General features: G+C 41.0%; 3 protein-coding genes across 3 annotated transcripts; all 3 read left to right on the top strand.

The window, feature by feature from the left end:
• On the top strand, positions 1-5134 carry LOC115764655. The gene is made up of 2 exons (XM_030707838.1): positions 1-696; positions 4235-5134. The coding sequence occupies exons 1-2, from the start codon at positions 372-374 to the stop codon at positions 4357-4359; spliced, it is 450 nt and encodes a 149-aa protein (XP_030563698.1). The 5' UTR covers positions 1-371; the 3' UTR covers positions 4360-5134.
• A 4396-nt stretch (positions 5135-9530) lies between these two features.
• LOC115764754 (putative gustatory receptor 93c) lies at positions 9531-11013 on the top strand. The gene is made up of 2 exons (XM_030707981.1): positions 9531-10497; positions 10855-11013. Exons 1-2 carry the CDS (start codon positions 9550-9552, stop codon positions 11011-11013), a joined length of 1107 nt encoding a protein of 368 aa, XP_030563841.1. The 5' UTR covers positions 9531-9549.
• A 960-nt stretch (positions 11014-11973) lies between these two features.
• LOC115764824 (putative gustatory receptor 93c) lies at positions 11974-13205 on the top strand. Its single transcript, XM_030708073.1, has 2 exons — positions 11974-12987; positions 13047-13205. The coding sequence occupies exons 1-2, from the start codon at positions 11974-11976 to the stop codon at positions 13203-13205; spliced, it is 1173 nt and encodes a 390-aa protein (XP_030563933.1).
• The last annotated feature ends 550 nt before the right edge of the window (positions 13206-13755 follow it).

Below are 13755 nucleotides of genomic sequence, written 5' to 3'. Positions count from 1 at the left end.
CAAGTCGTGCAGACGCAGCCGCTCCGTGTGCCGTGTGTTGCTTTTGACTCGCGTTTGCGTACGTACAATTAAGAAAAAAAAACAGAAAAATTATAAGACAAAAAAAAAAAAAAAACTAGACAGGAACTGTGCCAAGAGCAATAAATACAAAAATAATCAATTTCAATTTGCATTTAAACACATGCAGTTTGCAATGCTCGCCCCGCACGGTACGTGACTTTCTTGCCACCTGATTTTCTGTGTTTTGTTTTTGTTTGTATTTGGCAAAGAAGAAATTGCTCAAGTGAAGCACAGAAAAGCAAAATACAGCTGCAAATAAAACTAAAAAGGAAAAAACAAAGCGAAAAAGTGAACAAAAAAATCAGAGCAAAATGCCGTCGTTTATTGAGGTGCAACCCCTGGCGCAGCCATTGACGACACTTGCGCGGCGCCCCCCCAAATCCTCGCCCGAGGTTCAGTCCATCAAGAGGAAGCTGTTCGATTGCCGTCCAGGCAATGACATCGACGCCATGCTGGAGGCGGAAAACAAGCGCACAGAAAATTATTTAAATGAACGCTATAATATTAGTATCAAAAAACTGGAAACGGACACAACGCAAATTTATATTGTCAAAGGCATCGAAATGAAAAAATCGATTACGAAAGTGCAAAAGGAGCCCAATTTTGCTGCAGTTGCGCCGAAAAACGGACTCAAAAGTAAGTTGCGCCCAATTGGCCGCTCTCTCTCGCTCTCTTTTATTGGCACAGTTACTCTACCCTGTCATATTTCGTTTGTTGCTTTGCGCTTCTTTCGCCCTGTTTTTTGTTGCAGGTGCATTGCCCAGCTGATTGCCAGATTGTCAATAATTCAATAACCTTTGCACATAATATTTGCATCTTATTACTCAATATTTGCACCACTGTGCAGCTGTTGTTGTTGTTGTTAGGCTTACGCATTACGCGCTTCTGAGTAAACGCAGTGTCCCTTTTTTTCGCGCCTAAAACAAAATCGTATTTGTGCACGAGTCTCGTGTTTTTGTAGTTTTGTTTTGATAGTCGTTCGCTTTTGTGCCTTTTCACTTTGAGCTTGCTCTTCTTAACCATTTTTGGGCATTCACACATACACACACGCATGCGCATGCACATGTATTCACTCTCTCACTCGCTCTCTATCTCCCTCCCTCATTCTTGTTTGAAGCTCAAAGTGGAATTGATTGAATTTGATTTCACCGCACACTAATTTCTACTATTCACAACAAAGTAAAAGCAAATTGCAAAGATAAATCAGGAGCAATAAAAAAATAACCAACTGAAATGTAAATATAAGCGCGAATATAGATAAGAAACAAAATTGAATGAAAACTGTTGAATAACAACGTTGACGTCGCCGACGCTATTCAATTGACAAAATATTTTACGCGCCAAAAAGAAAATAGATATGTATGTAGATATGTATTCCATGCGCACCATTTTAGTTTTTGCTCAAAAATAGCCGAGAAATAAAAGAATTGTACAACTGATTGCGTCAGCGGGTGCAGCTGCAACTGCAGTTGGCTGACAATTAATCGAGAGGCCTCAATTAAAATGGAAATCACTGTCAGTGTGCGCTTTGTTGCTGTTGTTGTCGGCTACACACACACACGCACACAGACACGCACACACGTACACTATGCATGAAAACGAAAAATAAGAAATCAAGAGAATATTAAAACTTGGCACACGTCTGCGAGCGACTGTACATTAAAAAGTTGTTGTTGTTGCTGCTGCCTGACAGCCGCACCCACAACGACAAACGAAAACAACGTCGCCGACTCTTATACACACGCCTTGTCAGCCCACTCGCAAACACAAATGCACACACACACACAGGCATACAGATGTGACGAGGCCAGACAATCGGGCAGGCTAAAGCATTGCCTGTGTGCTCTCTCTCTGCTCTCAATAAAGGAGAGCGAGAGAGTGGGAGAGAGCCAAGACAGATCGGCTGCTGCTGTTATTTGTTTGCATTGGCACACGCGGGCCTATGATGTTGTTGTTTTCTCTGCGTTTTGGCGCGAATTTGTGATTTTTATTTTTAGTTTATTTTGTATTGCCACTGATAAGCGTGTTTGTATCTGTATTGGCTTATGCATGCGTGCGTGTGTGTGTGTGTATATATATTGGCCACGCACTACAAAATACGCACGCATGTTGTTGTTGTTGTTGTTGCTTTGTTTTTCAAAGCTCGTCGTGAAGGTCACGCGCTCGTTGCGCGTAAGTACAGCAGCGTCTGCGGCTTTCGGCTTTCGGTCCAGAGCTAACAACTGTGAATTGTCACGGCAGCGATTTATAAATTTATATATTTTACGTTTTTCGATTGCGTGCTAGAACATTTGAATAGAATTTATCTTCTATTTATCTTTTATTTTATTCAAACGAGAAAAAGTTTAAAAATTGGACAATTCTCTGTGTATGTATATGCATACATATTGCGAAGAACATTTTTGTTTTTATCTTTTCGTCTAAGCTTTTGCCTACTTTCTTGAACTATTTTTGCCATGTTTTGATCACCACTGTACTTCACAGTTAGACGCATTTGTTTTGTTTCTTTTTCGCCTGCTTGCGCTTTTTGTTTTGCTTTGGAGTTTTTACCACGCCTCCAGCCAAAGCTTATAATTATGTATGTAAGCAGCAACTCTCACGGCCTCAGCCACATACATGCAAACATGCATACACGTATATGTATATGCATGTATGAGTGTTAATAAATATTTATGTTATGTGTTGCTGTTGTCGTCGTCGTCGTCGTTCCTGTTTTCGTTCTCGCTACACACATATTTCGTAAACAAAACGCGTTTTATTGTCGTCTCACCGTCCTATGTGGCGCGGATTCTTTCTTTCTTTCTTTCCTTCTGTTGTTGCGGTACATTCGTTTTGTAGTAGAAAGCGCTGTAAACGCATAATGAATCGAAAAGCTTTGCGTGCCAATAACGGTAAATTACAATGCTTGAAATGAAGAACGACGCCCGACCGCAGTCAGCGTCAACGCCACCCGCTCACCGAAGCCAAATGGATGCCAGCGCTTTCTTGTGACCGCATTGCTTAACGTTCTTTGTTGTCGTTGGCTTATAATTTTCTCTTAACTGTATAATGCCTTACAACGCGCCGCCAGTGCTATTGTCTGCTTATTCTTCTTCTTATGCTATATCGTTAGAGATGAGCGCGTGCCACTAAAGTGAGTCATGTTGTGAAATGAATACATCTTAAAGAAATCTACCAATCCCTATATCACTAAGTTCTCTTTAATAGGTTTGTGATCAATATAAAACAAATATGTACCTACGACATTGTATTATATAGGGTTCAATCAAATTTTCACATAGAGCTTTCCGATATTTCTTATGAGAATGCCTACAGAAAATCAAAACCTATTTCCATATGTGCCAGAAGGTAACCCTTTTCCAAATGTAGTTTATTGACCAGTTTATTCACATATCATTTCCCACTATTTATGAGACCGATTGGCACCGGCGCCCCATCTCTCTCTCTCCCTCTCTCTCTCTCTCTCTCTCTCTCTCTCTCTCTCTCGCAGTAGCAATGACTAAGTTAACTAATAACTGATTAACGTTAAGTATAAAGGAAAGCACAACGACGACAAGCTGTGCCCATTTGATGATTATACAAGAAAACTCTCAAGTTTTGTTAGCGAGCTGCTGATAAGGTCCCTGCAATGTTGTTCATTTTTATATGTATCGATTTGCTATGGGCCAGGTAATATATGCACACAAATACATACATACATGTATGTAAGTTTGTCTGTGTTAAATGATTGCTTGCATATGTATGCAATAAATGTACAGTGAAAGCTCTGTTAGCGAACAATAGCCAATTGCAATATTGGCTGTTCGCTCAAGAGAGCTTTTACTGTGCACTTATAAATTTCAGTTTCATTGTATGTATGTGTGTGTGTGTGTGAATACATGCGCATGCATGCGCCTGATAAGAGAGCCTACGCGTCTACATGTGCACATGTGTGTGTTTGTGCCTACGCGTGTACATGTGCACATGTGTGTGTATGTGTGCATGTGTGCATGCATGTGTGTGCTGCATTTTGTTTGTTTTGTATGGCAACGTTTGCAGTTTTCGCTCTGTTTTGTTGTCGCCGCTTTCCCTTTTCCTTAAGCTTTATATGCATTTGAAGGTCAGGCGTTTGCACTTTTGCTTTATTTGTAAACTGTGTCTAATTATAGCTGTTCTTTTTTATTTTTTTCTTCAGGAATGTACCGCATACGCAAGGGCTACAGTGGAGCTTCGAAAGTGCCAAAACGTAAATGTAATCAGATCAGCAACAAGCAGACTACAACAACAGCTGATAGCCATAATAGCGAAATGGGGCAATAATTGATATTATAATATTATATCAAATTTTTATTATTTAAATAATTTATGTTTTTTTTATATGTGTATATTTTTTGTTTAAACAAATCCAAGACTTGACAGTTCAAATTGTTGTTTAAGCTTTTGTTGCGAAGCCGTTTGCTTTGAAAAGAAAATAATAAGTGAAGAAGAAGAAGCAGAAGAAGAAGAAGAAGAAGAAGCCCACACACACGCACACTCAAAATAATAAAATTAGATACTAATTAGATATCCCCACAATTTCAAAGCGTTCTCAGCGTGTTTCCGGCTTCTGCAGCACGCGTGTGCCGAAAGTATTTACAATTTGTCATGATCTCAATAAAAACAATTTAAATTATTTTGTCTAAATGTAATATTATTGAAATTATTTAAAACGAACTTACAAAATACACAGGAGTTCTTGAAGTTCCGCAATTAAGTTCTTGTAATTTATTAACAATTTCGATCAATATTACTTGTGTATAATTATTACTATTATTATTATTATTAATTCGCAATACGGTAAACCAAATTTAAACTTTATTCAATAAAACAATGTGTACATTGACAATCGTTGGAAAGGAAAAATCGAAAAGTAGTTAAACTTAAACAAAAACAAAGACAACACAAACTGTGCATATTTCCTTAAATGAAACTAAAAATTGTATAACTAACACAACACACAATGAAATTATGAAAAAAACAAAAACAAAACAAACAAAACAAAACAAGTTTATACTGTACTTTTTAGCAAAGGAAGACAAAATCTTCAAAAAAACAAACACAAAAAAAAAAAAAAAACAAAATACAAATGTAAAGTAAAAAATGTAAAAGCTTTTTATTTGCTTACGGGGGGGAGGAGGCTCTAGAAAGCGTAATTTGGACGAAGCGTCAAAAGAAAAGCAAGAAAAAAAATGATGAGTCAGCGGAACTGAAGCGGTCCTAGGCAACCGTTTGCTACAGTGGAGCGTCAGTAAAACGAACTCTTTAAACAAAAACTATGCTGCGCGTGAGTTATATCTGCAAGGAACTAACTGGCAAAGTGGAAAGTGGAACTATATAGAGAGCTGAGTGAGTCGTCACGGTAAGTCCATAAATGATTTCTAGATTATTTACTTTATTTTTTTAAGTTAACACAAATAACGGCAAAATAAGCTCAAATATTTGTTGCTTTATGCAGGCAATGAATACATGTTATAGTTTTCTCTTCCCTCTTTAGTTTCAATATTCGCCTTAGTGAGGCCTTACCGTACACAGGCACACATACACGTGCACATTGTGCTACATTGTTTCCAATGCTGCCTGCAGACATTTGAGAAAATGCTTTCCAGTTGTAATTTGTTGCTTGTGGAGTGGGCACTTAACATTAGATTGGCTGTCACTTCCGGCAGGCCTTAGGCGAGCGTCGACGTCGACGTCGGCGTCGGTTTGATGATGATTGATGCTGCCAAAATAGCGGTCGCTCAGCTGGCGGCTCAGGCGCCCAATATTCACATAGTGTGTTTAAGTTTTGTGATTGTGTGCGTGCATGCAACTATCTAGTGTCTATGTGTGTGTGTGTATGTAGACTGCACAGTCGCGACTTTTCAATTGGAAGTGAATGCATGTAGATATGCGCATGCATGTGTTTGTTTGCAGTCATACATATACGCAGTACATAGTTTTGTGTTTATGCAATAATGGCATTTCGCAAAAGTAAATTACACGCTGTGCATTTAGTAACAAGCATGTCCAACATACTATTTGCCCACTTAAGTATGTAGCTGGCCGGGCATGGTTATTAGCATGCAATTTTAAGATTTTTAATGTCGGCGTAGCATTCACAATGCAGTCACACATGCGCGTACGCGTGCACGCATACATGCGCAAAATCATAGAAACTCGGCGAAACACACACACAGAGAGAGAGAGAGAGAGCGGGAGGCAGCGAGCGTGAGAGATGTATGTATGCATGTAGTTGTGCACACAGTCGCGTTGGCCGCATTTTCGCCTGCGCCTTTTTGCATTTGGCCTCGCAATAAATTTAAAGCGCACATAGCAAAAACAACAACAACAACAACAATTTATGGCGACGCTGGCTGCGTTGATTTGTTGCCTTTTTCGCTTTGCCGTAACGGTAAAGCCAAGCTCTGGTGCCATTAAAATTGTGCAGCCACAGGCACACACACACGCACACATACTTGTGCTGTTGTCGTTTTTCTATTTCGCGGCTTTCACATTTTTGCAACTGCGCACCAGAAAACGGCATCTGTAGAAAAAAATAAGCGCAATAAATTATGGCAAATGGGTGGAAAGGGGCAGCACTGCGTTTTTCATTAATCATCATTAATGTCAGAGATCGTTCAGCGAGTGCAATGCCTGGAAAAGCGTGAAAAGCGAGCCAAGGCCGTGAGTCATGCACGCAGACTCCTGGACACAATGGAAATCAATCAACCCTGCAGCAAATTGCCTGCTGTTGTAAGCCCCCCACCCATTCACCTAGCCAAAGGCAGCACTGTCTCGCTCTAACTCTCTCTCTCTCTCTCTCTCTCTCTCTCTCTCTCTCTTTTCTTGAAGCTGCGTGTCTGCTGCGTTTGGACGTGAGGTCACGCTGAGCAATTGGCAGCCCTTTGGTTTGCTCTAATCTGCTGACCAAGTTGTGGCCAGCCGCTTCGCATGATTTCCTTTGGTCTGGTCTGGTCTGGTCTGGGCCTGGCTTGCGCAATTTTAAAACTGAGCTGAGCCAATTTGCGGCAAATCAACGGCAACACGGCATGCAAAGCACTTTGGGTTTTCAGTGTTCATTTCGTTGATTGTTCCCACAATTTTCGTACAATGCTGGAAAATGTACGTGCCTCGTTCGTTGTCCCCTGGCCTCGCATTGTTCGCTTTCTTGCTTTTGTTGTTACTGTAATTACCTAAAAAAAAAACTCTTAAAAAAAGTAACAATAAAAAAGGCCAACAGCAATGAGAAAATTCTTTTCAAATGGCACTTCAAGGCAAGGCTGGGGCGCTGTCAGCGAAGTCAGCAGCTTGAAAGATCTTCACAGATCTGGACGCAAATCGTTGAGCGCTGTAATCGTGCACACACACACACACACACGCACACACACACACACACACACAATAATGAGGTGTAGGAGAGAAGATGTAGCATAAGAGATACGCCAGAAGATCACGTACATGTACCGCATGAAATGGGGGCGTCATTTACATGGCGGAGCTTAGAGCGTGACCCCAACAACGGATCACAGCGGCAACAACAACAACAACAGACAGGATCGTGAGCGTGTGAATCAAAAATGCAATGCATGATGTACAACTATGCAGAAGAAAGTCAGGTGTACATCATCTAAATAAAAGAACCTCTCTCTTTGGGTTCGGCTTGTCAATTTACCCTTCAATTCAGCCAGGTTAAATTTAAATTACACAATTCCAATGATGTACAAACTATGTACAAGACAGACAGATCCAGTCAGGTGTACATCATCTAAAGAAAAACCTCTATACTTACGTTGGACTTGTCAATTTACACTTCCATACACCCAGGCTTAATTTTTTACTATTTTTCAAATTTTAACTAAGCAATTCAAATGATGTACAACTATGTACGATACAGACAGATCAAGTCAGGTGTACATCATCCATAATAAAAACCTCTCTCTTTGGGTTCGGTTTGTCAAGTAAGACTTCCATATAGCCAGGTTGACTTTCTTAAATTTAAACTACATAATTCTAATGATGTACAACTATGTACAATACATACAAAATATGCTTGGATAAATACTCTGCTTTGGGGCATATGTAAATATAATTATAGATATTACCTTGCAAGCATTTCCTTGCACGGGAGGCCCTAGGTCTATATCATTATCTTCATCTTCATCTTTATCATCATCATCATCATCATCATCATCTTCATCATCATCTTCATCAACATCATCTTCATCTTCATCTTCATATTCATCTTCATCATCATCTTCATCTTTATATTCATCTTCATCTTCATCATCATCTTCATCAACATCTTCATCTTCATCTTCATCTTCATCTTCATCTTCATCTTCATCTTCATCTTCATCTTCATCTTCATCTTCATCTTCATCTTCATCAACATTAACATCATCATCATCATCATCATCTTCATCTTCATCTTTATATTCATCTTCATCTTCATCATCATCTTCATCAACATCTTCATCTTCATCAACATCAACATTAACATCATCATCATCATCATCATCATCATCTTCATCTTCATCTTCATCTTCATCTTCATCTTCATCTTCATTTTCATTTTCATTTTCATCTACATCTTCATCTTCATCTTCATCTTCATCTTCATCTTCATCTTCATCTTCATCTTCATTTTCATTTTCATCTTCATCTTCATCTTCATCTTCATCTTCATCTTCATCTTTATATTCATCTTCATCTTCATCTTCAATTTCATCTTCATCATCATCATCATCACCATCATCATCATCATTTTGCCATGGTGAGGTCTTTCGTATGGTTTTCTTGAGGTATGCCCAGGTTGATAAAGTTAACAATGCTTAGTCATGCTCGCGCTGACGCATATGCTTAGTTCAGCAACTACTTAATCTAGTAAACGGTTTTTGATTAAATTCTCCAAGCTTTGGCTCAATTAACAGGTGCACAGAAACGTCTGCAGGTATGTAAAGACAGAACGGAGCCGAGGTGTGACAGGTGTGACATATATGTAAGGTAGGAACTGAACAGCAGATCTTGTCCTGGATAAGGGATATATGGATACTACTTGGCCTTAAAATAAAGACCAGTTCCATAAACGAAATAATCCAATCTGTTTTTCCAATCTGTTTTGTCGTATCAATAAATAGTCATTGCCAATATTGTTTCTACAATCAATTATCAAGCCCCTATTAAACTTATTTGGCTTATCAAAATATTGCGCCAGGTAGCCATTAGCCTAATGAACCCTCGAGATGGCTATCAATGGGAGCGGGAAGCCCTGACCTTGACCAAGCAATCAGTTAATACGTATGTAAATATGTGTGCACACCTGTGTAACTGTGTGTAACTGGGTGTGCGAGTGTGTGTGTGCTTATAAATAGTGCCAGGCAATGCTGCGCCACAACATTGCGGTAATTTGTGCGCTTAGTCATGGTCGGCAGCCAGGTGAGCGTCTCCACGCTCTCCGCGCGCATCTTGCGCGGCGCCTATTGCTATGCCACCATGCTGGGATTCATCTGTTTTGGCATCAAGGGCAATCGAGCGGATGGCTGCCTGGTTGCCCGGAATCGCTACTGGTACAAGTGGTTCTGTCTGCTGTCGCGTATCTTCATCTGTGGCATTTATGCCAGCATTAGCCTTGATTATATCAAGAGACTGGATAATCCGCATTTGGTGATACTCTCGTGGATCCGGCTGGTCTGCAGTCTGATCTGCGCCTGCGTCATACTGCTAATGCAGTTCTGGTTTGGCCAGCAGGTGTTGTGCGTGGTCAACAGCTATTTCCGGCTGTTCCGAAAGGTAAACGCGCTGCCCGGCTGCCAGGATCAGGGCTTCGGTGGCAAGCGCGAGCTCAGTCTACTGATCTTCAAGCTGATTTGCCTGCTGAACGAGCTCTTCTGCGAGTTACCCATGTTCTTTACCGATCTCAATCTGCGACTCTTTGCCACCCTGCTCGTGGATATCTACATCAGCGTGAATTCCACCATGATCGGACACATGTGCTTTGTGGGCTACCTCAGCGTGGGCGCCCTCTACGCCCGCGTCAACCGTTATGTGCGCCAGCAGCTGCGGCGCCAGCTGCGCAGCCTGGAGCAGCACGATGGCTACCAGGCCAGTCGGCGGCAGCTGAGAGCCGCCGGCTACCGGCTGGACGAGTGTCTGGGCATCTACGATGAGATTCAGCGTGTGGGCATCGCCTTTCATCGCCTCATAGAGCTGCCGCTGTGCCTCATTCTGCTCTTCGCCTTCCTCAGCATGACCCTGGTCTCCTACTTCATCATGTTGAACAGATTCCGTGATGCCACCCTCTGGCTGCTTGTGGTCAGACTCTTCGTCGACGTGGTCCTGCTGACACTGGCCATTCATGGAGCCAGCAGCAGCTCGCGAGTGATTCGCAGGCTCAGCCTGGAGAATTGCTACGTGAGTGAACGCAACGATTGGGACATGAAGGTGAGTTCCTGGGCAGGTGTGACTGCTGCTCAAGCTTGGTTTTGGGCTAAGAGTGAGCATTGAGCCGGGGTTTTGGGACATTGGACCCACATTGGGGGGAAAACTGTGAACAAAATGCAAAAACATCAAGAAATTGTTCGTGCCCGAGCGTCGGACTAACAAGCGAGCAGTCGCTGGATCAACTCTTGACTAAAGTTGATTATTTTGATATTTGTTTATTTAATTTGATATTATTTAAAAAAGGTACACAAGATTTATCTAAAAAATAATAAGGAAAGGAAAAGGAAACGACGTGTATATGTCTGATTACAAATTGTACTACAAATTCTGTGAAATATTCTTCTTCATCGATTGCAGCTGGAGATGTTCTTGAGTCGCTTGAATTTTTACGAGTTTCGAGTACGTCCATTCGGACTCTTTGAGATATCCAACGAGCTGATATTGGTCTTTCTGTCCGGCCTGGTCACGTATCTCACCTACATATTGCAGTATGGCATGCAAACGAATCAGATTTGAAATAAAATCGGACCTTTTAGTCCGATTATATATTATTTGAACTGGACACCAGGAGCTGTCGGAGAGAACTGAAATGGTTTGACCAGACGCAGGAACTACTTAAATAATAATAATAATAATAATAATAATAATAATAATAATAATAATAATAATAATAATAATAAAAATAATAATAATAATAGCAACAATAATAATAATAATAATAATAATAATAATATTAATAATAATAATTATAATAATAATAATAATAATAATAATAATAATAATAATAATAATAATAATAAAAATAATAATAATAATAGCAACAATAATAATAATAATAATAATGATAATAATAATAATAATAATAATAATAATAATAATAATAATAATAATAATAATAATAATAATAATAATAATAATAGTAATAATAATAACAATAACAATAATAATAATAATAATAATAATAATAATAATAATAATAATAATAATAATAATAATAATAACAATAACAATAATAATGATAATAATAATAATAATAATAATAATAATAATAATAATAATAATAATAATAATAATAATAATAATAATAGTAATAATAATAACAATAACAATAATGATAACAATTAATAAATCTTTAATACTTATCGACGCATTTGTGGCTTTGCTCGCAGCTAATGCCAAACACAGACCATCTAATGCTAAAGCTAATATGCTAATAGGCTAATGTCATTAGGTTATTTTTATAGAAATAATATATATTATTTGCTTTTTGATTGTTATCGAGCTTCTTGACAAATAAACCTGCAAGTGTGATAATCATATAGGTCATATTTGTTTAAACAATAACAAATCTTGTCTAGAATCTCGGGTAATATTCCAGCTCCAATTAGCTTATTGAAGCCCATTGATACACATCAGAATAGGTATACCTATAAGTATAATTGCCAGCCCGTTTGGCTAGACACTTGTGGCCAAGTCATGATTGGAACTCGTCGCCGGCTGCGGGCCTCCTCGGTCTCGGCGGGCATCCTGCGCGGCGCTTTGAGGTACGCCACATTCATGGGTGTCATCAGTTTTGGCGTGAAGTGGAATCGCAGCCAGCGGCGTCTGGTGGCCAAGGATTGGCTCTGGTACAAATGGTTTTGCCTCCTGACGCGAGTGCTCATGTGTGGCCTCAACTTCGTCTTGTATTATGACTTCATCTTTGTGCTGAATATGTCCCATTTGAAGGTAATCGTCATCTTTCGCATGCTCATCTGCATGGTCTGCGCTGCGGTCACCCTGCTGCTGCAGTTCTGGCATGGACAGCGTGTGCTTCGCGTGGTCAACAGCTTTCTGCGGCTCTATCAGCGCGTCGAGGCGCTGCCCGGCTGCCGGGATGTGGGCTTTGGGGGCAGGTGGGCGCTGTGCCTGCTGCTCGGCAAGGTGATCTGTATGCTGCACGAGCTCGTCTGCATGATTCCGCCAATGCTCGAGGAGCTTGAGTTTTATTTTGTGCTGAGCACAATTTGCGATACATACAATACCGTGAATGCGGCCATTATCCTGAACACCTGCTTCGTGGGCTACCTCAGTCTGGGCATCATCTACGACCGGCTGAACGGCTATGTGCGGCACGAGCTGCGCCAACAGCTCGGCGAGCTGGGCGACGCCGCCAGCCGTATGCAGCTGGAGGCGGCTGGGCAACGCCTGGACGAGTGCCTGGCCATCTACGATGAGCTGCACCAGGTGGGCCGATCGTTCCATCAGCTCATCGAGTTGCCGCTCTGCATCATACTCATGTTTGGCTTTGTCAGCATGGCGCTGGTTGCCTTATTCATCATGTTGAACCTATTCGACGGCATTAGCCTGTGGGTCATGGAGGTCAAGATGTTGCTGGACATTTTGCTGCTGACCCTCGTGGTGCATGGGGCAAGCAGCAGCTCGCGTGTGATACGCAGGCTCAGCCTGGAGAATTACTACGTCAGCGAGCACAAGGATTGGCACAGGAAGGTGAGTAGGAGGATTTCAGTCGGACTCAAGCTCTATTTAACTGTTCCCATTTCTCGCAGCTGGAAATGTTTTTGAACCGACTGAACTATAACGAATTTCCGGTGCGTCCTTTGGGCCTATTCGAGGTGTCCAACGAGCTGATCTTGGTCTTTCTGTCCGGCCTGGTCACCTATCTCACCTACATATTGCAGTACAGCCGGCAGTGGGAGAATCTCTAGCCGTTCGTCACGCTGTGGGCGCACTTATTAACAAACCCTCCACACACGCACACGTGCACACACACACCTGTCCTGCGGTCGCATGTAGAAATCCGTTTGGCAGGACACCAGCTTAACGTTTTTCTGTCTCACTTTTCCCATGAAAGTTGGCGCATAAATTATATTCATGCGCAAGTATTGCGGCATTCGGTATGCACTTTTTGCCGTGGAGCAGAAAATTTATGCAGCTACCGCACGGCCGGCTGGACAGTTCACGCTAAAAGCGCATAAAAACAAGGCCGAGGCCGTCGCTCTAATTAGCATAGGTAGCCGTCCAGGTAAAGGTAAAGGTAGAGGTAAGGGCACAGATAAAGGTGCACTTGTTCGCTGCACTTGTTCCAGCTCTCGAAAAGGGCTGCGTCAGCGTTGGCGATAATCAAAAAAAAGAAAACCAGAAAAAAAAAAACAACAATTACTTGGCCGAGCCGAAGATTGAATACCCTTGCAGACATAAAGTAGGCTTATCTAACCGGAAATCGTTTTTGCATATGTAAATCTATTAAACAATTAC

Source organism: Drosophila novamexicana, unplaced genomic scaffold (assembly GCF_003285875.2).
Source record: "Drosophila novamexicana strain 15010-1031.04,08,12 unplaced genomic scaffold, DnovRS2.1 tig00000870-arrow-arrow-pilon, whole genome shotgun sequence".
Lineage (NCBI taxonomy): Eukaryota > Metazoa > Arthropoda > Insecta > Diptera > Drosophilidae > Drosophila > Drosophila novamexicana.
This window is presented reverse-complemented; position numbering and strand designations above follow the sequence as displayed.

What these genes read in the sequence shown, in the direction of transcription:
- LOC115764655 (XM_030707838.1), top strand. Translation starts at nt 372, where the DNA reads ATGCCGTCGTTTATTGAGGTGCAACCCCTGGCGCAGCCATTGACGACA. An exon ending in GCCGAAAAACGGACTCAAAA is followed by an intron (nt 697 to 4,234) that starts GTAAGTTGCGCC and finishes TTTTTTCTTCAG; the next exon opens with GAATGTACCGCATACGCAAG.
- LOC115764754 (XM_030707981.1), top strand. Translation starts at nt 9,550, where the DNA reads ATGCTGGGATTCATCTGTTTTGGCATCAAGGGCAATCGAGCGGATGGC. An exon ending in GCAACGATTGGGACATGAAG is followed by an intron (nt 10,498 to 10,854) that starts GTGAGTTCCTGG and finishes CATCGATTGCAG; the next exon opens with CTGGAGATGTTCTTGAGTCG.
- LOC115764824 (XM_030708073.1), top strand. Translation starts at nt 11,974, where the DNA reads ATGATTGGAACTCGTCGCCGGCTGCGGGCCTCCTCGGTCTCGGCGGGC. An exon ending in ACAAGGATTGGCACAGGAAG is followed by an intron (nt 12,988 to 13,046) that starts GTGAGTAGGAGG and finishes CATTTCTCGCAG; the next exon opens with CTGGAAATGTTTTTGAACCG.